The 25,977-nt window shown below is 43.0% G+C and overlaps 1 protein-coding gene across 4 annotated transcripts; it reads right to left on the reverse strand.

Annotated features, from left to right (window-relative positions):
• Positions 1–25,583, reverse strand: LOC124065774 (echinoderm microtubule-associated protein-like 4). Of its 4 annotated transcripts, none has more exons than XM_046401503.1 (24): positions 25,222–25,583; positions 22,477–22,662; positions 21,774–21,894; positions 20,783–20,983; positions 18,560–18,700; positions 17,333–17,358; positions 15,962–15,997; positions 14,926–15,049; positions 14,036–14,185; positions 13,882–13,951; positions 13,200–13,310; positions 12,943–13,038; positions 12,667–12,801; positions 10,837–10,972; positions 8,918–9,066; positions 8,695–8,820; positions 7,352–7,483; positions 7,204–7,271; positions 7,019–7,107; positions 6,830–6,927; positions 5,407–5,494; positions 5,222–5,320; positions 4,309–4,439; positions 1–3,026 (listed from the first exon to the last, which is right to left on the reverse strand). In XM_046401503.1, exons 1-24 carry the CDS (start codon positions 25,244–25,246, stop codon positions 2,571–2,573), a joined length of 2,994 nt encoding a protein of 997 aa, XP_046257459.1. In that variant the 5' UTR covers positions 25,247–25,583; the 3' UTR covers positions 1–2,570. The 4 variants fall into 4 exon arrangements, with proteins under 4 accessions (XP_046257459.1, XP_046257460.1, XP_046257461.1 ...); XM_046401504.1 differs by having other exon boundaries at positions 22,477–22,681; XM_046401505.1 differs by lacking the exon at positions 20,783–20,983.
• Positions 25,584–25,977: the final 394 nt, after the last annotated feature.

A 25,977-nucleotide genomic window follows, 5' to 3' on the forward strand; every position in this document is an offset into this window, starting at 1 on the left:
TCAATTTTCAAAACATTTATTTGCATTTTTTTGTTGAAATCTTCAGTACAGTCTGTCACATGACAGGAATGCATGAGAGAAGACATGATTGGCTCAAAACAGTCACATGAACGTCATCGTCATCATTATGGGTATTAATATTGTTGCTCATCAATGAAAAATAAACAAGTTAATCCAGAAACTCCCACAAGAACCCGGCCCTCCCATTGACCCCCATGAGCCCACCCGGTCCCTGCCCCTCCCTGAACATCTGGGTGAGTCCCTGAACTCTGTACAAGCCCTTCAGAGACAAGTGTAGAAAAGATGTAGATATTAAAGATAAAGAGTATTAAAAAGGCAAAAACATGACACCCCCCAATAGGCCCCGCCCCCTTGGAGTGACATCTTATGACATTCAGACTTTTCTTGTTTTAACAGAAATGGTCCAGAAGAGACAAAAAAAAACATCATCAGCAGTCATTCAGTGAGTTACTGAAAACCAGCCAATCAGAGGAGAGGAGCACATGCGTCTCCCATGAGCTGACTGGCTGAGAGATGTGAGTATTGAATGTGAAGGGCAGCTGAGGATTTTTACAGTGTAGCTGAAAAGCTGTTGCCTCCTGTTGGTGAACAGAAATATACACACAGATATCTGCAGTATATACAAACAGATCCTGTAAGAGAGAGATGTCTCAATCAGACCCACTTCTCTGTCAACCCTGTATTCTGATTAGTAAAAAATATTTGAGTCACAGTTTTTAACCTGGAGGTTGACTTTCCTGTTTACTTTGTGTTTCCACCTGATTATTTCCTGTTTCCTGTTATCAATGTGAGTTGAACTTCAGCCTCAAGATGTAGTTAAATCTTTTTGTTAAGGAAGGTTTGTATCTGAGAGAAATTACCCCCGAATAAGCAGCTGTGGTAAGAGCTGTTCAAGTTAGCAAATGCTAAGAAAAGCCGCTTTGATGCTTTGAAAGGAGATGATGCTGTCCCATGATTCCTTGGGGCCCTAGTAAGATTCTCTTAATACCACAATTGTCTTTTCTCCCGCACTTACAAGTTCTCTTTCACATTTTTTTTTGACCTTTTTATATTTTCGATCACGGTCAAAGAAAGATGTTTAGAAAAAAAAGTTGTATTTTAGACTATTCGACCACAGCCTGGACCTCTCAACACTCTGGTCTAAGGCTTACTACATTTAATATTTCCAGCATGTTTCACGTAAAAGCCTCCCATACTGGGAGGGTGTTTATTGTGACACGACTTTCAAAAAGTTTCAGTTTAGTGGGTTAGCAAAATAAAAGCACATGAAATTAAGATTCAAATAAAGAAAAAAAAATCTTAGCAGTGTCTTGAGAATTTACAGGTTGCAGCTCATTTTACATGATTCTTTTCAAGAATCAAGTATTAATAAAAAGAAATTGTAAATGGTATTTTTCATTATAATGCACCAATGAAACCAATAAAAATAAAAAGTTTAGATTAAGTTTTTTCTATATTTTTTAAAAAGTTTTTATAGCTTTTAAACAAATCTTAACAATATATGTTTTTAAAAGACACAAAGAGCTTGCAGGTCCTCTCTAATTCCTCCAACACTTCCTGTTCACCTGCTCTGCTCTTATTGAAAGACAGACCAAACACACCTCAGGCTTATCTCACCTGTAAATTTTCATCCATTAAATCTTATCTCAAATTGAAGCATTCTGTTTTAGAAAAAGAAAGCTCACCTTCCTGTGTCTTCTTCGCTTTGTTCACGTGTGCACACTTTTTTCAATTTAAATTTTAAACTCAAATGTTTGAAGGATAAGGGTAAAACTCTGGTGTGTTAGGTAACATCTTCTCTATCACTCTCTGCTCAGGTAAATCAGACTCTCCAGGTGTTTCAAACTGTGACATGATGTTTGTTCAACCTAAAGGAGTGTTTATTTTAACTTATGATTGATTTAAAATCAATGACTCTGCGGCCACAGATCTGGATCTCCATACACACACACACACACACAGAACTTTGTACTTCTATACTTGTGAGGACCCTCATTAAATACATGTCCAAGCCCCCTACGATAACCATTACACCATGACCACTGAGAACTCTTGATGCTGAACACTTGATTCTGTTGTTTCCACACTTTCTCCATTCATAATGAGCTGAATTAGCTATTAGCAGCTCCTGTTAGCAATGTAGCCGTGGATGTAACAATCACCAGTGAATTACTTTGATTCCTTTCTCTCTGATTTCTACCTGGATTAATGGATGTTTATTCTGGATGGACATCACAGTGGTTGACATCCTCAGGAAGCGAAAGTGATACCGAATGATAAAGAATTAGGGTTAACCGTAACCCTATGTATGTCATGTCTGTGTGTTCACAGTTGTGTATTGTATAAACCATCACAGCTACATGTTTAACACAAACCCTCATCCTAATCCTGATCCTAACTTTAAAACCAAGTCTGAACCTCAAACATTCAAAGGTCCAACACAAAAATTTGTCCTCACATAATAAAATGTCTTCACAAGGTGTGAAACCCCACCTGGTCCTCACAAAGATAGCTGTACCAGAACAGTCACACTCATACACACCAACTATCTATGATGGGGGGGTGAGGGGGGGAAGCCCCTCATCGCTGGGTGTGGCTGTGTCATCACTCGGCTCCAGGCTGTCCTTCAGACTCACCGTGCTGTCTGAGGGGGGTGGAGTTGACTCGGAGCAGGGTGGAGTTAACTCAGAGACAGGTGGAGTTAACTCTGTGGGGGGCGGGGTGTCCGGGGAGGGTTCTTGGGTCCCATTGGCTGTCGGAGGAGGGGCGGGTTCCTGTATGGGCGTAGCTGTAGCATGAGAGGGAGGAGTGAAGACAGGGTCTGCCCGGTGGGGGGCGGAGTTAGAAAGGAGGCCATCGGTAAGAGAGAGTGAAGATTTCTCCACCAAACGCCACTGCATGATGCTGGTGTCCTTCCCCCCCGTCGAGATCAGGTGACTGTCATTATACAGGAAGCTGACATTGGTCACATGACTGCTATGGGCGCTGTACTTATGGCTGGGAGCCTGCAAACACAGACAAATTACTGACTGACTGATCGTGTTTCTAGTTAATCAGGACGTCCAGAGTGGCTTAAATGTGATCAGTATTTATTAAGAAGAATCACTTGATTGGCAGCATATATATTTTTACATACACACACTTAATTCGTCTTCTGCATTTGACCCATCCTTAGTTGAACACACACATGCAACACCCGGCAAATTACACGCAGTGAAACACACACAGGAGCAGTGGGCAGCATCAAGCGCCCGGGGAGCATATTGGGGGGTTAAATGCCTTGCTCAAGGGCACATCAGACTGCTAATGGATGGGGGAGGAGGGGGGGGGGGGGGGGACAAATTTTTTTCACTCACTCCACCACACCCAAATTTTTCCTGCCCGTCCGCTGGGGGAGTCGAACTGGCGACCCCCCGATCACAAGCCGATTCTCCAACCTCTAGGCTACGGCTGCCCCCATCCACTGCTGCTCATATCCACCTCACTTTAACTGGTCCTTTATGCCGTCCCTCAGTTTGCCCTCAGACACTTTAGCTCCTGTCTCTTTCAGCCCCCTCCTGAAAAGCCCATTGTCTTCCGACTGGACAAACTTCCAGAATTCTGGCCAGGTGCTGCATCTGCGATGTGTTACTATGGACCCCTGCTCTACTGTGCATCTGATTGGTTCACCCTGATGAAACCTCACCCACTTCAGTCAAGTTGATGAATTTAATGTTGCTGTTTAATGTTGAGGAATAGAAAACACTAGCAGGACTATGAGTTAACAGGTACAGAGCTGTATTCTCTGGTTGTTTCTGGTTGGTCTGTGTTGGTTGATTGGTTGGTTCCCCGGTAAACAGGCCAACCTTTCGGTTCTGGATGAGGCCAAGTGAAGAGTGATCGCGAGAGGAGCAGCACATTAGGCAGAAGTAACTGTGACAGCCAATAAGGTCAAGGAAACTACAGTTCACCATCACTCGCCCCCGCACACAAACTGCTAACTCAAACTCCTTCTAAATGAACGTTTCCCATTACTCCACACGGCCTAAACCTAACCAATGCAACCAATGAAGACAACCTATCAGAGGAAGATTAGGACGGGTCAAAAAAGCAGTGGGATCCATAACACAACAGCAACAAGAGCACTAAGCAGCTACAAGCAGCAATCAGTGAAGGACTGGGACTGTAAAAATGATCCAGGTTGTATCAGATATTCAAGTGTCTGTCAGTCTGACTTACTGGACACTGATTGTCAGAATTCAAGAATTCAATAAAGTCTGACAGAAAACCAGTTTATGTGTGCCTCACCTTGGCTGTGGAGCATGGGTATGCGAACAGGTGAACTTTACAGAAGTCGTCAGCCAGTGCGATAACCTTCCTGTTGTGAGATCTGATCAGAGCATTGATGTCTGTGCCATCTGAACCCTCCGGCCAGACACCTGAAAAACAATCGGAAAAGCTCCTTTTTAAACCACTTTAACAGCATGTTATTAATAAAACCAAATATGAACTTGTAAACAGAAAGTGTTGACTAAAGGTTTGGTGATGGTCAAACTTTGCAACATCATAAGACCTCATGAGAAAGCACACAGATTTGTTCTTGTGTCAGAAACCAGTGGTTGTAGAGGATCTGCCACATTTGTTTTGTTCTCATCTTGTCACAACACTTGACAAGTGGAACATGCAGACTGAACTAATGTCACCTGCTTTCATATCAGCCATGGACAATTTTCATTGAACTTCTTATATTTTCTTGATTTCTGCCACATCTTTAACAGCTGGATTATCAACATGTTCCAGCTTTTCTCATGTATGGACTCTGATAAACCTGTTCTCTTGTGGCTTCACATGGAGAATGTTAATGATGAAATGTGATGAGCAGGTGACCTTCATCACAATGAAATTTTTTTCAACACGATTGTTCAGTTTAGAGAGTTTAACAAATCAGAAAAACATCAGAAAGATGAGTTTATGAGGATAAACTAAAAACAATTTTTCACGCTGCATCTAAATTTTATTGGAACTAAAGTAGGAGGAAATCACATTAGTATATGGACAGGCTGTCCACATATTTAAGAACATGTATAGTATCTCCCTTTCTGTTTACATTACATTAAACTTCATTTAGCAGACGCTTTTATGCAAAGTGACTTACAGAATCACAAGTTTCAGAACAATAGAACACACACACACACACACACAGATGTGCAGATCTACTAACCAAACACATGGTATCCCAGTACACAGGTGTACGTCGCCCAATCAGTGTCTTTACACTCTGAACGATTTCTGATCAGTTTACAACCGTTTGGAACATCCCCTGAAAACACACAACTGTTACTACACAAACAGCTACACAGCATTTCAGTTATCAGTACTGCAATAGTGAAGTATCAGAGTACTCACAGTAGAGGATCTCATAATCTCCAGAGTTGGACATGATGAAGTTGTTGTCAGGTGACCAGTCCAGGTGTGTGATGTAGCTGGAATGTCCCTGTGGAAAAATTCAAGTAGGTTCTGTTTCAGTAGCAGTGAGACTACATACTGCACACATGACCCACAGGTGTGGTGGACAGGTACTGAGTCAGGTAGTGACAGCTGTCAGGCAGTTCCAGGTACATAAATAGCAGGTGTCCCTATAACTGGTTGTTGGTACAGTAACAGCACACACAACATATATTTTGGATTTTTGTTGCCTTTACTCTAAAACAACTCGGACCAATAAATAAAGTACCCACTTGTGAAAGCAAATGTTTGTGGTTAAGCCTTGCTCCTCAAAGTAGTCAGTGTGTTTCCAAACTGAAGCTGGGCTTGTTCAGTGAAGGTTTGATTTATGGTTTAACTTCAAGTCCACAACGCTAACAGACGTGTTGTGTTGATCAGCTTCATGTTCCTCACACTAAGTGTGTTAAAATTCTGTCATTAATACAGAGCAACACACACATTCAGAGAACTGGAGTTACATCCTGTGATATCTCTGTGTTAAGGAGATTTCCTGAGCTGCAGCATCATCACTATGTTTGATAGCTGATGGTCTTTGACTTCAAGCATGTCTGTCAAACACAAACAGCCAATCACAGCTCTTGTTGTCTATGAGTGGTATATCCATCAACAGCATCACAACAACACGTAGCTCCTGAGAAGGAACAGCAGAAATCCCTCATGGACTACAGCTAACATCAGCCTCTTAAAGTAGTAGTACAGTGAAAGTGAAATGAAAGTGACATATTTTGTCATTGGCGGGAACTCACTCCAACGAAATTTGTGCTCTGCATTTAACCCACCCAAGTGACGTGCACACACACACAGCAAACCCGGGGCAGTGGGCGACCGCGTGCAGCGCCCGGGGAGCAGTGGGGGTTATGTACCTTGCTCAAGGGTACCTCAGCCATGTACGGGGAATCGAACGAGCGATCCACCGGTTACGGGTCCGACACCCTAACCGCTGATCCACGACGTGAGTTAAGTAGTGAGATTGCCTAACCCTAGACCAGCTGATTTTAGTGTTTGGCAGGACCATATGCTCAAGTCTGTCCATGTCAATAAAGGAGAGGTGTTTGTGGGCCTGAAGGAAGACCTCCTGTAGTCCTCATGTTTAAGAACTGAACCCTAAAGTGTGCTGATGGTCAGAGCAGCAGCTCACATGGCAGCTCGGTGCTATCAAGGCAAATGAAACTGATTTAGATCAAGGCTCTGAATTTACATTTACCAAACAGTTCTTTCATTGGAGCACAAATAAGAGTTTGGATTGTGTTACAAGACAGTATTAGGAAATATTGTTTCAAAATGAGCAAAATTTATTAAATGAGGCGGATTCAAACAGACTTACTGTGCACTTCCCATATCGACTGTACTTGCGTCCTCTCTCGGAGACGGTGTACAGGTAAATAAAGTTATCATGAGATCCAACAGCCAACAGACTGCCATCTGAAGACACGGGGAAGACATGTAGTTCACTTCTCTTATAATGCTGTCGTGGAAACGATGTTCATGAACAGGATGATTTAACTCCACCCACCCACAGAGAAGCGCATCACTGACAGCTGCTCGTTCCCATCGGTGTGGATCCCCACAAGGTCAGTGGTCTCAGCGTCCAGAACGTACCACCTTAGACAGGCATACCAGTAAGACCAGTTAGACCCTCATGAGACAGACCAACCAGTTAGACAATGAGTTACTGATCTATAAAGGAGCTGTACTGACTTTCCTGAGTGTGTTCCTATGGCGACCACGGCTCCAATGGGATGGAAGTCTGCACAGTGTCCATGCTCCTGAGGGAGGCACAAAGCTGTCAATCGTCAGCTGTTCATAAATAATGTGTATTCATTATTTAATCAGCTGTGAGCTTCACCTCCAGTGTGCGGGTCCACTGTAAACTGTGATCCACAGCGTTCCAGAGACAGACCGTCCGGTCCTGGGCACACGTGAGGAACATTCCTCTGGATGGGTGAGACGCCAAACCCCACAGCTCATCTGTGTGACCCTGAAAATATCACAACCCAAAATATGGGCACGCTCCGAGTCTCTTAAGTTGCATACATGTTTTCTTCACGTTTTTTCTTAGTATCTTAGTACCTCCCACAGAGGATGCATGCAAGAAAACCTTGCAAGGAGAGAGGAAACAAGGAAAGATGACTTAAGAATGAGATGTTCTTTCCTTCCCAGACAACAGTTGTCTAATGACACTTTACAACTAGAGCAAGTCTACACCAAACTCTTTAATTTGATTTTTAGAGAGACCCCGCAAAACCCCCATGTGCAAGCACTTGCAGCAATAATAACAGAGTATTGTGAAGTTTTAACAGTTTTTTTTAAATATTAACAATGATAGAAGTAGTAGTATTAGTAATAATAATGATGTAGAAATATGACAGGTAGTAATAACAGTGTTAAATAATTAACAGTGCTAACACAGCTAAATTATTAAATACCATAGATCGACGCTATCAATTCTGCTCTCTGTAGTGGCGAAATTAAGGAAATAGATTTCATATTTATTATAGTCACATAAAAGTTATGATGCAGATTTTTATCTCACCAACTCGATTTGTGATGAAGACGTTTATGTATGATGCATTTGGGAAGTTTCCAGGCCAGCAGAGAGACTCTGCGTCACAGCGTATGAGGAGCAGCTCTGATCCGTACTGATCTGGGATCTCACGGACGGAAACATGAACAGTCTGTCTAAACATCTGGTGAAACGCAGTTTTCAACAGCTGAGTTTGTGGTTCACCTGTCCAACTGTTTGTATTTCACCTTCACTTTTGACTCGGGACTACTCAGGACTAATGGGTCTCTCTGGATTAAAGACTAAATTAAAGGGTTTGGTCTGGAACTGCTTTGTTTAGAAATTGTCAGGAGGTAACTTTGTTGTGATTTGCTGCTGTATAAACAAAACAAATTGAACTGAACTACTAGACAGCTGACTGTCTGCTGATACATTCTGAAAACACCAGATCGATGAAGCAGTATTCTTAAGAATGGCAGTACCTTGTAAAGTTTGTTCTGGGTTGCACTCAGAGATACATGAACCATCTCTACTGGCAGAACCCATTTACAGTATTTATTCACTATTCATCAGGAATTATTAATATTCTGACAATTCATCCTTTAATGATCAGGATCATTCAGACTTGACAGCGCACCCACTGACAGACTCAACACAAACATCATGACGACATCATGTGGTCTCACCTGGACCTCAACCAGGAAACCATCGTTGAAAGTTCCTCTCAGGATGAAGTTGCGAGACGTCCCAACCAGAAACTCGTCCCCCTTGCCCTCGGACACAGCTCTAATGGTTCCATACTGATCCGGGACCTGTAGAGATGCACAGACATGCAGCCCGTGTGACCTCGGCCATGTGGCCTCACTTCACACAACCTGATGCATGTGATGCGTGGTGTGAATGTGTGACCTCAATGTCGCGGTCGGCTCGCAGCTCGTGGTCCCACAAGACGATTTTTCGGTCTTTTCCTCCTCCGGTCAGCAGAGTGCCGCTTCGCATCTCACACATACAGAACACACTGCCCTCATGACCTTTGACCTGCCGACTGATCTGAAACGCTGCACACACGTACAGGTAAGTCACACCTATCCTTTGCTGAACTGAACTGACTGTAAACGTGCAGGAATGGTTCCTGACAGAAAGAAACTGGAGGAAAACATCTAACAGCATCGCAAAATTCTGGTATATTTTAACAGATAAAAGAATATTTAATGTTAATGTGTGACATCTTGCAGAGGTAAACAGTTTTGCTGTACATGAGCTGCATAACTGCTGCATGCTTTTCAGTTGTGTTTCAAGTCATGAGTTTCCAGGTGCAGTTCCTGCAGCAGCCAGCAGAAGGCAGCAGATCACACAGAAAACACTTCCTGTTTCTTCAGGTTTCCTGTGCAATTCTGCTGCTGAAGCTGGATTTAACTTTTCATTTGTCCTGAGTGTTTATGATACAAACACCGATCCCTTTAACTTCTTTAGATGTTTGTGATCAGAGTCTGAACATGAACTGATCTGAGTCTGTTGTTGTTCTGCCAAATCATAAAAGTGAGCTGTGGTTAAAATGTTTCAGGGCTTGACACACCAATGAACTCTGATCTGATTCCAGTGCAGAACTTCACCAGAAAAACTTTTAATTTTTGGCAATGCTCCTCTTCAAACCAGTTTAACAACATGTCACTAAAACCATTAGAGACAAACACACACACACACGCAAACTCTGCTCCTGTTTTTTTCCTCAGTGTTCCATTGATATCATATCAGCTCAGTTTTCATTTGTTTCTCTAAATGAAAATTTTCTGTGTGTACAGGAAGGCTGCTGCCTCTCAGTGTGTAGTTTGTCATGTCAAGCTGAGAGCAGCATTAGTGTTAGGTTGGGGTTATGTCGCACACCACACAGCGCTTCACAGTTCCAACCGTCATTCACCAGACAGCTGTAATCAGTAACGAGTTGGAGCAGGTTCTGCTCCTTCAGTACGGAATCTTGTTTCTCTTTTTGTCCTGTTACTGCAATATACTGTTAATACAAACAAACAATTATGCTATGTTAAACTATGTTTCAAATTAAAACCCTTCTAGTGTTTCGGTGGACTTCACTTCTTAACAAGGCTTTCAAACATATGTCACCTGTTGTCCTGATGGATGGATGGGGACACTAAACTTCTGTTTATGGGCATGGGAAAAACTGCTGAGGCAAGTGCGACACCATACATAAAATTTGGTGCAACTGGTCTTTGTCTGGCTTAACATTAAACCATTCTGAAAATGTCCAACCCTCCCAGCAGCTGAGGTTTTGTCCAGTCTTTAAATAAAATCCCAAGTCCTCTTTGTCTGAGACCAAGACAAGACTGAGTACAAACACAGTCCATCCTGAGGTGAGACCAAGATCTGCAGAAAAGGGTCTCAAGTCCTGTAACCTGATGGTCAAGTACATTCATACACAACACTGATGGCTGAGCTCCATCGTTTCTACTGGACTTGAACTAGTAGCCTGAATGCTTTGCTGTGATGCCAGCACTAATGGGACAAAGTACTTCCTGTGATTTTGTGTAAATTAAAAGAAATTTTATTTCGGGTGAAAATGCTAAAAAGCTTCCCTTAACTACTGGACTCAGCTGCAATGTTTTGGCCTCTGCTTGACTTCGGCTGTTGAGGACTAACAGTGACATTTAAAGCAGTCATTAACATCCACAGACAGTAGGGTTGTTATGACATAAACATTTTCTAAGTCAGAAAAGCCCAGCAGGCACACAACAACATTTGTAAGTACTTACACCCTTTAATTTCAATAAAAAGAATCACATTTTGACCATAAAACTGAATCAGGATTTCCTCACCTCTGGGTCCCTTTCCAGTGGGTGTCTCAGTAGAGCTCCTCGTCCAGACTAGCAGGACTCCCCCAGAGTCTCCAGTCAGGATGTCTCCAGTACTCAGGAAGGCCAAACACTGAACAAACTTTGGCTTCTCGTATTTCTGAAAACAACAAAAAACAAGGTAGACCAGGACTTCAGACCAGAACACAGACTTCAACCTAAATGTAGACAGCAGGAAATGACTTACATGAAAAACACACAATACTGCAAGTAAGCATTCTCCTATATGCTGTTCTATACTGCAGAGTGAACACAGCATGTGGTGTCAGGACTGCAGGACTGGACCACAGCATTACTGTAGTACAGTATGTGTACTGTAGGCACCATACGACCGCTGACTGCATCAATGTGATATTAAAGTGTCTGTAGAGGCAATTATAAAGCACACTGTACAAATTTAATAGATGAAGCTGACATGAGATCAGGTCAGTCGGTTTTATCTGTAACAACAAAGTACAGTTTGACCAACAAAATTACATTTTTGAATGATATGGTTTGTTAGGAAGAAGCCATCGACGTGTTTTAACTGCAGTATGACGGCTTTTGAAAGATGAAAGTGACATATTTTGTCATTGGAGGGAACTCACTCCAACGAAATTCGTGCTCTGCATTTAACACACCCAAGTGACGTGCACACACACACAGCAAACCCGGGGCAGTGGGCGACCGCGTGCAGCGCCCGGGGAGCAGTGGGGGTTAGGTACCTTGCTCAAGGGTACCTCAGCCATGGACACCGGTACGGGGAATCGAACCAGCGATCCACCGGTTACGGGTCCGACACCCTAACCGCTGATCCACGACTGCCCTTTTTCTGTTTGCAACATCAGCGAGCACAGTTTGTTTTCAGTCATTCTGCTGATCTGAAGTCTGCTGTATCAGATTTTCAGCAGATTTTTATAATGAAACTAATGTGAGTGTAAAAAGTTTAATCTGAAGATTTGTTCCTTTGTGTTCAGCTGGGTGGAGCTTCCTGTTGCTCTGCTGATCACATTCCTCAGTCATTTGGCTCCAACAAAGTCATTCATCGTTTTGTCCATTCAATTTTTCAGCTTCAATTTTTATATCACAGCAAACAGATGATCTGAGACAAGGTTTTGATGTGTAGTTTTTCTCAGTGTGGTGTTTTTACGCTGTTAGGGTAACCGATGACAGGAAACCTCAAAGAACTGCACTGAGTAGTGCTGACACTCCAACCTGGATCCAACTTGTGTTTAAGTGTTTTCTAACATGTCTGAAGTGACTTTATGTGTCTTGCACAGATCAGATCAGACATCAGGAGAGTGTGTTTTTTTTTGTGTGAATCAGACTTCATATTTTTATCTGATGAGTCTAACTGGCCATGAAGAACTTAACCTGCACAAAATGGGTCATAACTGAAAAAAGAACTGATGGAAGAAAATCTCTTTGCAGTCAAAGGTTTTTCCTCACGTACAAATGATTACAAACGGCAGGAAAATGCTAACAAGCAAAAACTTTTAAAACTCTTCAGCTTCATCACGGTTGGTCTCTGCTCACTGAGTGGATTTTAAAGAAACCTGAAGAGGCTGCATTGAAATCCCAGCATTTAACTTGTTTTTAATTTTTTTTAACTATTTCTCTCTATGTCTTGAGATTTTTTATTAATATTATTTTGGATTTTATTATACAAAATTTTTTGTATTTCTAAATTCTCCTAAAACACAGTATCAACCACAATACAAAAAACATAATGTGCTGCCACAGATACAGTTAAAACATCTTGGTCAACATTAATTACAAACTTAAATCAAATAACGTGAAAAATTGTCTCCTTACCCCAAAGATTCCTTGTTTCCGAGCCAGCGAGGTCCCAGTCCAGGTCCAGAAGAAGATGTGGGACTTTCCACAGGTGACAATGGTGTTCGGGTCAGTGGGGTGGAACTCCACAGCCAGCACCACCTCGTTAGTGGTCTGAAACGGATTTACTCAGTCAGAGACCAGCCAGAACCAGTTGAAACCAGTTAGAACTAGTAAAAGCCCACAGGAGCCAATGCCAGAACAATAATGTGCAAAAGTGTCAACAGAGACAGGAACCAGTGAGTGAGAGCTCACCTTGATCTCAGCGATCTTTGATTTCTTCTGCCAATCCCAAACTGTCAACATGTGATCGTTACAGTCGTCAATAACACTCAGGTGCTGACCAGAGTCCTGAAAGAGAGACATAATGTGAGACAGAAGGGAGACACCCAGAGACAAATGTGAGGCAAAATTTCTGAAGCTTTTTGGATAAAAGCATTTTATAAACGTAGCCACTGAACAAATTTTCAGGGTTGAGTCAGGCTCCCATGATGCACCTGGGTGATACTCACAGCTTTAGAGAAAGCCAGAGAGCCTACGCCTCGCTCAAATGTTCCCAGACCGATGACCTGCAGAGTGGAAAGACTGACGCTGTCCCAGATACGAACGTGAGGCTGCAGCGCCTGAATAAACACACACAGTGCAGTTACCTTCATCTTCCCCATCATGATCGTTATGGACATTTTAAGGACATTTTTAGGACCCATAAGTCATGTCTTGGATCTTTTAATCATCATGAGTCTCTAAATCTATGTGTTTTAAGTCTGCATGTCACAGCTGCTGTTCTTCATATTTTACATTAAAATATGAAACTAATGTGCAGACCGATTGAGTAAACAGGTTTAAACACGACTAACCAGACGTGTGTTCAAACATTTGTTTTGCAGATTCTTGGTGATTTGCCATCTGGCAACAACACGCACAGAAATGTTAAATTGATAATCTGGCAGCAGATATTACAGCTGGGGGGCAACAAGCTTTAAAATGATCGTTCACCCTTTCTTAAATGTTATAATGATATTATTATAAGGTGTATAATGTGTCATAGTTCTTGTTTTCAAAAGTCACCTATTTAGTTGTAGTCTCAGTTAACAGATATTTTTTTTGCTTAAGTTCCCTTCCTATCTGTTCAACATTAGATTGAGTTCAGCTAGAAAACATTGAAGTTCAGATACAAGTCGCTCTTGTCCTCACCCGTCCGTCTTTGTCCACTCCTGCAATCTGTCCTGTAGCAATCCGGATCTTATCTGGATGGATGGCCAAACTGACAGGAGAGAGACAGAGACATGATATCACAGACATGTCACCACAGAACAGCCTATAGGAGAACAGCAGGTGATTTTCTCACCACTTGACACAGTCAGTGTGTCCCAGGTAATGTCTCTGAGTTCGCTCTTCGTAATTAAACAAAACGACGACAGAGGCGATGAAGTAAACAATCTCTCCAGTTGGAAGGAGGTAAACGTTTGCTCTACAGTCTCTGCCACGATAACCGTACCTGCAGAAAGTCAAGGAAGCACCTAGGAAATACTTGGATGTTCATTACTCAGTATTATAAGACTGAATAACCACACAACCCTAACCCGGATGACAGTTAGATCATCTCAGCAGCCTTTTCCATAGCCCCAGTTAGGACTTCGGGCAAGAGAACAAACCTCAGAGTCATCTTTCTGAGGGTGGGGGAGGAAACCCACACTGTTTTGCACTGGGGGGCAGCCGTGGCCTAGAGGTTGGAGAAGCGGCTTCTGATCAGAAGGTCGCTGGTTCGATTCCCCCACCGGACGGGCAGGAAAAATTTGAGTGTGGTGGAGTGATAATGCCACCCCCTCCATGGCACTTAACCTCCAATATGCTCCCCGGGGGCGCCTGATGCTGCCCACTGCTCCTGTGTGTGTTTCACTGCATGTTGCATGTTGCATGTGCGTGTGTTTCAATCAGTGATGGGCTAAATGCAGAGAAATAATTTCCCAGCTTGGAATTAATAAAGTAACTTAAATTAAAAAAAAATTAAATTAAATTAAATTGCATGATTGTTATGTTGAAAGGTACGTATCCATCTTCAACTTTCACCTGATGATTAAGCTGTCGCCCTTTTCCAAATCAATTCCAAGTTGTTTTCACTGAACGTAAACCAGTTTAAAACATCTGTTGAGTGAGATGTACTTTATAAAGTAATTCCTATTATTGGTGATCAGCACTTCTTGTCCAGATGCCCTCTGTGTACACAGTGAAGGATACACCCACTCCAGCTTGAGTCTCTCTGAGGGAAGCTCAGTCCGAACGTCCTCGTAGTTGTCCACATCTGATGGGATGAACATGGTGATCGGTCGACCACGCATGAACATCTTGATGGTGTTCCCCTCTGAAACAGCCAATAGACAAAGAGGCATGAAAACACACTGGAACAGAAAGGCAGAGAAAGAAAGGATTGTGGAATAAGAAAACATTTATCAGAGCCACAGGATACTGCTGCTGACTGAAAAACTTCTCATCAACATTTACGCTTGATTAAATTCAGATACACGAGAGGTGACAAGAAATCTCACCGTTGTCGTTTGGAAACAAACACAAATACTGAACTCAATTCAACGAGACAATTTATCATCAGCTCTAATCCTTTCTTGTTGGCTGCCTCCAATCAGATTAGAAGAAGCTGTCAGAACAGGAAACGTTAAAGGTCTCAGTTTGTTTCAAACTGTGCAGATCATCAAATAGCTTCTGATCTTCTGAAATAAACTGAGACCTTGAAAGTTCTGTTGATTCAGTCAAAAAAACCAATATGAGTCAGTCAGACAGTGAGGGACAGGTGAGGAAGCAGTAATGCTGTGCAGGTGAAGCAGGCAAAGCAGATCAGACAGAAAATCCTGCTGTGTCATCATTTACTTCCATTGAATCACGTTAAAAAAACCACTGAGTTAATGTCAATGATTTGACAATCCCAGCAGCGTTTCATGACATGCTTTACATTTAAATTGTAGCTGGTCCTTTAATAATTCTTCACACCTGGCCAGTAAATAACTTTCAGGTACCACCTGCTAGGTCTTCTATGGAGGTAAAGGAGGAGCAGGGCAGAGCCACAGGTGTGCTATCACCTAATCAGGCTGCAGTAGAGAGCGAGGCTGACGACGTAAAGCAGAGAGAGAGAGAGAGAGAGAGAGAGAGAGAGAGAGATGTGATTCGTCCAGGGCAGAAATGGGCGAGGTTAATCCAGCTGCTGTTAGGATGTTAGCATTAGCCTGTCGCTATCCTGCTATCCTAACTCATCAGGACTTACCTGCTTGGCTGTTTTTCTCTCGGGTCGACATTTTGGCTGGTTTGAGACAAAGACATTATCACTCAACAACATAACAATAACACAGCGAGGACAAACAACACAAACAACAACAAGCACTAGGAGCAGGGAGACTTGTGGCCTGTACTACAAAGCTTTGGCAGTTATCTTCAGAGTTAAGATGGTGGTTCGCCTCTTACATCACCATGGTAACCTGGCAGATCTAACCTGCTATACTGATCAAAATCACTGACCAACCAGGTCCTTGGAAAATGTCATCATCATCACTGAAAGAACCTGGAGTTCACCTGTCTGCTTCATTTGTTTTCCTGTCAAAGTTGTTTCATGGTGCTTTCATATACGGAGATCATCCTACAACACAGACTGACTGGAGTACTTCGAAGATATGAAAGTACTACATTGAATTAGATTTTTATTTGCTCAATCTCACCATGAGATTCAGCTGAAAGAATTAAAGAGTAAAACACACCATTACGAACACACAGAGGAATAGACAAGTAACTACAGTCAAATCAACTCATGTCCTTCGTATGAATTGCGAGTTTAACTTCTTTATATCAGTCTAATGTTACAGTTTGTAAAGTCTGCTGCTCTGCTGTCACAACACTTTCCATGTTTGTGACTGGCCAGGTTCTGCAAACCTCCTCTTTTGACGCACTCATAAGCAATCGGTGAAATCTGGGTGGACGTAAAGAAATGGTTAGTTAGTTATCTCATGACACTTTCCAATTGGAGCAGGTCTAGACCAAACTCTTTAATTAAATTAAAAGTGATCAAGTCTGTGTTTGGAAAACTGGAACAGAGTGAGAAGAACATGAGAAATAATTTGCAGCCAACAACGTTGTGAATGATCAGAAGACCATATTTAGTGTTTTGTCTGATGATGAACAAAATATTCTGAACATGTGATGCTGTTCATCAAAGCTCATGCAAAACCTCAGCAGGCAGAAGAACCGCAGTTCCTGAATGATCTATTCAACTGAAATGTTCAATCTACTCATCTATAAAATTATGTACCGATACTGATTAACTGACACTTTTGTCCCTGTCAGGATCCTGTAGGAACAATGTCACAATGTTCCCACTGATATGATTTGTTATCCCTCATCACAGGTTACCATGGTGATCTGATGACATGACTGACTTTGTGGTACAGACAACAACATCAACATCATCACAGAGCCGTCACAGGAGAAACAAACTGAGCGTGAAGCTGGTGGCTGCTTCTTATTGGCTGTCATATGTGACCATGATGATGATGATGATGATGATGATGATGATGACTATGGTATGGGGTTAGGGTTTATGATTAATAAAATTAATATTTATGATTAAGATGATAAATCTGTTTACCTTGACTGACCGCCATGTCTTTGTGTCTGAAAAGAGGCAGCAGATAAACATCAGTTAGTACTGATGACCGTTGATTAATCAAGCGCGAATAGTGATCAGCTTATGAGACAATGTGAATGACAGAACCCACCTAGATACAAAAACCTGATTTTAAAAACAGTAAAAAAGATCAAAGACAAAAACAAATAGAATAACTGAGTTCTGAAATAAAACTTAAACTCCTGTAAAGGTACTTTCATTTTCAGATTCTTTATTTTATACTTTTTAAATGTCTGTATCTTCAAATAAACAACTTTTACTATTTTTGCCTATCAGGGCAAATTCAAATACCATCAGTCCATGTGACAATAAATCACTGAGTTTTCTCTTTGGTATCCTTCAGTTTTTCTTGAATTTCACTCTTAAATTACTTAAAGTCTTAAAAATCAGTACTGGTTAAGCTACACTTTATTTTATATCGCAATACTCCTTTCACACTGGACCGAAAACCCTCAAACACCTACTAACATCTGCCTTTTGTCTTCAGTCTGAAACGGTCCAATCAGTAGTCATTCCTGAGTCACATGACAACAACAGTCACAGGCTTTTATCTGCTCCAGGTCTAACTGGTAGTGACGGAAACACGACACCCAAGAAAATGCTTCTCCAATCATCAACATTGTTGCTTTCAGTTTGAAAGAGAGGCCGACGTAAAAGATATAATAATTTACCACAGTGACGATGTCACTGGTCTGAATGATTTACCTGAATAATACTGAGCATGTGCAACTCTCAACAGAGACGGGAAGGAAACGAGATGCAGACATCAGCTCGGCTTAATGATTCTTTAACCTAAGATTTAACATCCTCTGGGCTAAACTACATTCATTCATTCACACTCTCAACCAATCAAATCACTGTCTTCATCACTTTCTTTGGTTTTAACAGCTGAGTTTATGTAAGACAAAGTCTGAACGTTTAATCTACTAATGTTACCAGATTTATTTTATAAAGCAGAATATTTTTAATCGAAAACAAATCTCTTGCTGGTGTCCATTTTTAACTTATTAATATCATCTGTCAAGATGATAAAGTATTCTGTTTTTCACTGATCAATAAATTAATCAATAAAAACGTTTGGGTACTTTATGAAAACTATCTTAGTTCTGTAAATGTTGACTGTCAGTCTGTCTGAAAACTTCTGTAATGTTTCAACACATCTGTGTGTGTTTGTGAGTGTGTGTTTACTTCTCTGCGTTCTTGACCACTTTGGAGAGCAGTTTCGAGGTGGATGCAGCTTTCACCAGTTTATTCCTGTTTTCCTCTGAGGTGTCCCAGGTGCTGCTCTGAGAACGTTCCATACCTGAGGATCGCTTTACACTGGGGCCCCTGAACACACACACACACACACACACACACACACACACACACACACACACACACACACACACACACACACACACAGAGTATCACGGCAGTGCTCTAACGAGAGGATAATGAGGAGGAAGTCACTTTGAGTCACTGAGCTTCACTTTATCTGCAGTTCAGTTTAACGTGTCATTTCTGACTGAGTTTTTTTTTTTATTGGTTAATGTGTTGTGTTGAAACCTGTAAACATGACAACAAACAGAATCAGTCAGCACTTCAGCTGTTGATGACAACCTCAGTAAGAATCAAAATCAGCCAATTCTAACTGCAGAAACCAGAGCACGAGAGACAAAGCTTCTCTCTGCAGTGGGATTAAATAAGAATCTATCACGAGATCGGGTCGGGAGTCCAGTTGTGAGCTGCCACAGTGTTACATGATGCTAGTTGACTGCAGGGTGCTTAGTGTCAGTAACCCTCTGGATTATCTACTAAGTTCTGCGTGTTCAGTCCTGGTGAGTCATTGTGGTTCTGTGTAGAGTGTCAGTCTGTCTAGTGCAGTATACAATTTAAAATGGCTTTTCAGAATAAATAATAGAAATACAGCCTGGGTAGGGGCAGCCTGGTAGCTCACCTGGTAGAGCAGGTAGCTTACCTGGCAGAGTGTGTAGCCCATGTTCCAAGGCTAAGTCCTGGGTTTGATTCCAAATCACAGTCCTTTGCTGCATGTCTTCCCCTCCCCCTCCCCCCTTCCTATCTATCAGGCTATAATAGCCCAAAAAAACAAGAGAACAAATACAACTACTGAGTCTCAGGTCGGGTCAGGTCAGGTCCACATTTGGTCTCAGTTTTAGGCCAATGCAGAACTCTGTGTCTCTTGTTGGACTATAAAATGTGAAGTTTGTCGTGAGGGTGATCCTCTTAACCCAAGAGGCCTTTAAAATCTTAATGGATAAGGACACTTCAGGACCATATGACCAGTAGACAGAACAAACGGTGAGCAATCTATCTATCATGCTTTTACCAACAACCTGTTAGATATGTCATCAATTTAAAAATCATCATTTTGTTTAAAGAGCTGCAGATTCGGTTTGTGATTCTGTAGATAAAAATGTCAATGACTCAGAGTTAAACACATGACCCTGGAAGATGTTAGTGAGCTGGGAGACTGAATCAGAGACTGAAGCCATAAGCTGCAGAAGACCTGCTGGAGGAGGAGGAGGAGGAAGCTGGGATGAGAACACATTAGTGGTTTTTATAAAATACACACAGCACAGCCTCAACTTTCTACCAGCAAAGAGTGAAGATGAGCCAGAGGGAAAGAGAATTCAGGAAGCTACAGAAGCTGTAGGAGACCACAGGGCACTCCAGGTTAACCAGTAAACCTAAGGAAGCTCTTGGATCAGGAAAGTCCCTTTAGGGGGAGGAGATTAGGGCTGCCTCTAACAATTATTTTCATGATCAATTAATTTGCCGATTATTTTCACTATGAATCCACTAATCATTTAGTCTACTAAATGTCTAAAAATTGTGAAAAAATTTGGTCCAACCAACAGTCCAAAACCCCAAAACTCTTCATTTACTGTTTACATGTTTGCTTACAAAAAGGACTGAAACGATTCATAAATTATCAGAAATTACTTGTCATGGCAGCTCAGATCCTCAGGGGAAGGCAAATATTATTATTATAAAATATTATTAGTTTGGATGAAACACACATAGTTCGGGCTAAGCTTTCTACCAGTGAGAGTAAAGTGGATCTCCAGGGACCTTCCTGACACCTTCTGCAACTACAGGAGGCCTCTGGAAGCTCCAGGATCTATGGAAAATCCCATGAGATTCCAGAAGTCCCAGGCTTCCTAGGATCCCATGAAGGCCTTAGGAAGTTCCAGGACTCCAGGATCTCTAAGAGGTCACTCAGACCTGCTCGTGAGGAGCCATGGTGTGTTTAGCCTGTCAGGAGCAGCTCTACCTGAGCTGGTCAGGTTCTCGGGTATGGGACTGTGGGTCCTTAATTTGCAAGTTAGTTATCACGCAAGGAGTGATGTCAGAGCAGCCTTAGCAAGAAGGGAGGTTAGATACAGCCAACAGATTGCAAAGTGGAACCTTTTTGGGGGGGCGTGGCCTTTACTGCTGTCAGCAGACTGAGTTGGTCTCTGGGGGGTCTGGGGGGTCTGAGGGGTTTGGGGAGGATCGGGAGAGGACGGAGAGGGGGATGAATCCTTTGGGCGAGTAGGCTCCTCACGTTCCTGGATGTCCTCCATTAGAGACCGCTGGCTGCTGGTCTCCTTCTTCCTGTCTGCTCCACTGTGGACAAAACCAGGACCGTGAGAGACCACACACTACTGATTCTTCTGTTTTTTCTGGTTCTACTCTATATTAACTGATTCTAACATGTTTCTACTGATTCTACAGTGTTTACTGCAAAGATTCCAACCACCAAAATCCACGAGAGACCGCTGGCTGCTGACCTCCTCCCTCTTGTCTGTTTCACTGTGGACAAAACCAGGACTGTGAGAAACCAGCATACATCATCTAATTCTACAGTATTTCTATTCATTCTACTGCTTCTATTGTACTACTGATGATTCCCTTCCATTCTGGAAGACTGAAGAACTGCAGAAGACCAAGACTGTGCCAGAAATTACTACTGCACCTCTACTGTTTCTACTGTGTTCCACTTAGTAATCTCACTGAATAAGAGCCAGCTGCTACTCAGGTGTATTGCAGCGATTCAACCTAATCTCTGGCTGCTGGCGGATTCCACCGGTTAATACTGGATACATAAGAGCACTGGGATCATGTCTCAAATAAACCCAGTCAAAACAGCAAAGAAATTAATTGTATCAGTAACATGAGCCAGATTAATCAGATGTGGTCTGTAGACAATCTAGAAGAAAGATATCAAGGTGCTGTGGAGAAAAACCACCAGAGAAGCAGACAGCAGATAAAAAGATTCAAACAAAACTGCAATAAAAATTGACTCAGAGATGAACTCATTAATATATATATATCATCATCAATATCATCGTCACCAGACTGGTGTATCCTGATGGAATGATAGAGAGTGTGTGTGTGTGTGTGTGCGTGTGTTCACCTCTTGGCCGCAGATGACACCGTTTCCTTCCTGGTGACGGAGGTGGAGTCTCTCTTTCGTCCAGATGTCCCTCCATTAGCAATAGAGGACATCGAGTAGGCTTCACGCAATGCAGCACCACCTGCAGGGGGCAGCACTCTGTTGTTGACACTGACCATGACCAGTTGAAAAGTGAATTATTTCTGAAATAATGTCCCATGGTGGTCCACGGGAGGAGGGGGTACATTCCTCTCTATTAATGTGATCTTCCACTCAGCATATGTCACAGATCTATGCAACACTTGAAGCACCAAGTCTCTAACACAAGTTTCTCAAACTATCTCTGAAACAACAACACATTCTCATCTGTTGAGATGAAAAGACGCTTTTAGCTGAAACCCGAGCATCAATCAGGTTTTTGTTCATGCTGATAAACAGGCCCAAGAGAAAACTCTGCCAGAGTAATTGACCATCTTGCAGCTGCAAAGTGTTGCATCAGTCACCTGCTGTCATCAGTCAGCATGGGAAAACTTGAACATGCATGAATCAAATGACATACAACAGTTAATAATACATAAGTGTTTCATAGAGGACAAAACAATCAAGTTAATATTTACCAGTTACAACTTAATGTTGTGTTTTTCTCATGTGATAACAACTTCTGGATCCAACAACATCACACTGAGTTTTATCAGACTGACCAGTACAAAACAATAAGTCTTACCTTTCCCTCCATGTTGTTTCTTGGTTGAGGAGGCAGCAGAGATTTCGGAGGCAGCAAGGCGGCGAAGGACGTCAGCCAGAGCTGCTTTCATTACCGTCAATTCATCCTCCTGCTGCTGAACACGAAGCTCCAGAGCAGAAAGACGATCGTTGACATCTGAGACACTCGCTCCAGACATACTGTCATCTGCAGTGAGACAGGGACACTGGATCATAACACAATAGTATTAGACACAAAAATGGTCTTTGGGGAGATGTCCAACATGGTCCTTTTTGTCTCAGTTGGCTGGACGGATGTGTTCTTTTTTGACTGACTGTAGAGTGCTGGTGTACCACTGTAAGCCTGCAGCCCACACGTCATGGGCAGACAGTGAAGTACTGACAAGTAAATATGGTGGTACGTGTATATGAATACAGTCCTTTGAGTATTTTCTTCAATGTATATACTCATGGAACTGTCAGGCTGTGTTGCAAGTTTTATTTTTTTTTATTTAAATTATTTTGTAGGTATTATTTTTGTTTTATTGTTTTCAGGTATGCCCTCCAGCTGTTTGTCACATACAGTGACACTCAGTATAGGGTAGTCAAACATCCTGTCTGAATTTAATTCGTCCCTGAGGAGCAGCACCACCACCTCACGGTGTTGCCAGTCAGCTGCAGACAGCGGCTTCACGAAAGGCACCTACAAAGGTGTTTCAATGTTGCAGCATGTGAGAACATGCCAGCACCACACATCAGCCAATCGAACCCAAGACCTTCTGGCCGTAAGGCAATGGTGTCAACCACTGAGCTGTAGGCTACCAGTACATGAGGTAACATCCAGCACTGAGCACACTGATAACCTGCTGAGAGCAGTTTACCTCAGGTAAATCTTAACCACCTTTGATGGTACAGCTTAAACAGGAAGTAACACTGTAGTGTCACTACATTAGTCCACAAGTCAACTGAATCACAGCCTTCAGGTGGGTGTATGTGTGCGCACGTATGGGCAGGGCTGCTTTGTGTGTCATTTCACAGTTGTTCCTCACATTCCTGAGCTCTAAGCTCCGCCCCTTTACAACGCACATACAAAGCATTATTCAGAGACAAAAACTGCTTGTGTCTCTCTCTTCCACTGACCAACACACACACTGTGTGTCACGTCCCGTCACACTCAAAGATCATCACAGAAAATCAGCTTTGATTTTTGAATTGATAAACACGACGTTGACATGTGACTGTGGCTCACACTATGATGTCCATGACAAAGTGAATGCAGCTCAACTTCACGTGGCAGAATGTTTCTGACTGAAACATTTAAATCTGAAAAGTTTGTGAATCTGAAGGATTTTAGACTAATTAGTTTGTGCGGCAGCAGGGCAGGATTCAGTCCTGCAGACGCTGCATGTGTCTGCATGTTAGCTTAACTACCACACACACACACACGTCTTTCTATGCTTGTGAGGACTTAACCTTAGGTGATGCAAAGCCTGACTTAAACTTGAATCCGACCAGAACCTAAACCAGGTCTGAACCTTCACAGTCCTCACAGTAAACGTTCTGCACTGGGACGCCTTTCTGACATTACGTTTGGCATCTGCGGCAGACAACCACTTCATGAAAGGGGCGCAGTGACATCACACCCACCTGAGTGAACTTCCTTTGTTTTACCTGAAACAGCGTGAACCCTGACAAGCTCGTTGATGTTGATGTCTTTGCAGGCATGCAGACTGTGTTGGTTCAGGAGAATAAACTTCCTCCCGATGTCTCAACTGCTGCAGAGATGACATCACACCTGACATTCTCAGGTGTGTGAGGTGCAATTTACATGAAATGGTCCTAATAAATCTTAAAACACAATCACTTTTTACCTGACAAAATGTTTTAGCTAGCAGCTCGTTCAAACTTCAGTAAATTTAAGAAGTCCAGCTCGTTTAATTTGTTTAAGTGAATTAATCAGAGCTTTTTTGTGCCAAATGTGCACAAAATTTTCTGCACAAATAACAGTTTTGTTATTGTGGCTGATTTGAGTCCTGTGGGCTGCAACATAGGGCCTCCATGGACCAGACTCACTCCAGCACATCCTGCGGATGCTTGATCGGATTGAGATCTGAGCAGTTTGGGGGTCAGGTCAGCACCTGGAGCTCTACATCACCTTCCTCTGCTCGAGCCCTTCCTGAACAGTGTTTGGGAGGTGGGGGATGAACACAGGACACACGGTTTCCCTCAAAACCCTGATGATCAATGGTCACCTCATCCGTCACCCATTTGAATGTTGTGGTTGATCAGAGAGGACAATACAGACACGACTCTGACTACTTCCTGAAACACACTCGCTCACACACACACACACACACACACACACACACACACACACAGGAGGTGTGAGCTGACTTCATAAATAAATAAATCATTTCCTGAGTCTTTGTTCTACTGATCAGAGTCCACACAGTCCTGTTCCTGTTCAGCATTTGAACATTTGACAGAAACAAAAACTGGGTTTCAGATCTGACTGTAGCCTGAACTTCCTGGTGGTCTCTAACAGATCCAGGTCTTTGGGGGGTCCAGACTCTGAACTGTCTCCTTCAGGAGGAGCTGTTGGTTTTGTTGCCCTGCAGCCGCCGGAGGGGCGGTGCAGAAACCTTTTGATAAATACAGCAGTGACACGTGTAAAGCCGCCAGAGGCGCGTATGGCTCTCCCAGTCCCGCCGCTGCACGCACCGGTGACCAGGTAATGTTTGGGGCGCGAGAAGTGGTCTGGACTTACCTAAACTGCCGGTGAATCCGTCCATTTTCTGGGAGAAAAGCGGGAGTCCGGGCCGGAGGCCTGCGGGAGGCTTAGCGCACACTGCGGGCCTCCGTCCGGGTTTTTCCTCCGCAGCAGGAGGAGGAAGAGCCGAGCCGAGCGAGGTCTGTCCCCGCCGCGCTGCCTGCGGTGTCCGTCCGTCCGTGAGGCCGAAGATCCGTCGCTTTCCCGCGGGAGAAGAAGAAGACGCAGCTCCCCGGGAATCCGACGGCGGAGAGACGAGCGAGAGAAGCTGCGGAGGAGCCGCAGACACGACGGACCGACGCTGCTGCGCGTTTCCGACTCCGCCTGTTCTGGCAGCGCGCGCTTCCCCCGCAGGAGGAGGAGGAGGTCACAGAGGGAGAGACAGCTCAGGTTTCAGGTTTGTCTGTAAAGTTTAAGCAACAGCGCCGATCGGCGGTCACTCACTGCAATCACTCAGACAGCAACAGGGGGAAGTGACGCAAAACATTTTAGAAAAAAAAAAGTTCAGTTTAAAAATATAGTGAGGATGGGGTCAAGTCCAGTGAGACTTCTTTTCCTTTGTGCTGTCGCCACAGAGAATCATCTGCTTCCATCTGCTAACCCGTCCTATCCTGTGTATCCACTGCCCTCACACCAAAACCTTCATGTTCTATTTCACTACATCCATAAACCTCCTCTTTGGTCTTCCTCTAGACCTCCTATATTCACTTTCCCTCCTCTGAACATGTCCAAACCATCTCAACCTGGCTTCTC

The sequence above is a fragment of the Scatophagus argus genome, chromosome 10 (assembly GCF_020382885.2).
Source record: "Scatophagus argus isolate fScaArg1 chromosome 10, fScaArg1.pri, whole genome shotgun sequence".
Classification (NCBI taxonomy): Eukaryota; Metazoa; Chordata; class Actinopteri; family Scatophagidae; genus Scatophagus; species Scatophagus argus.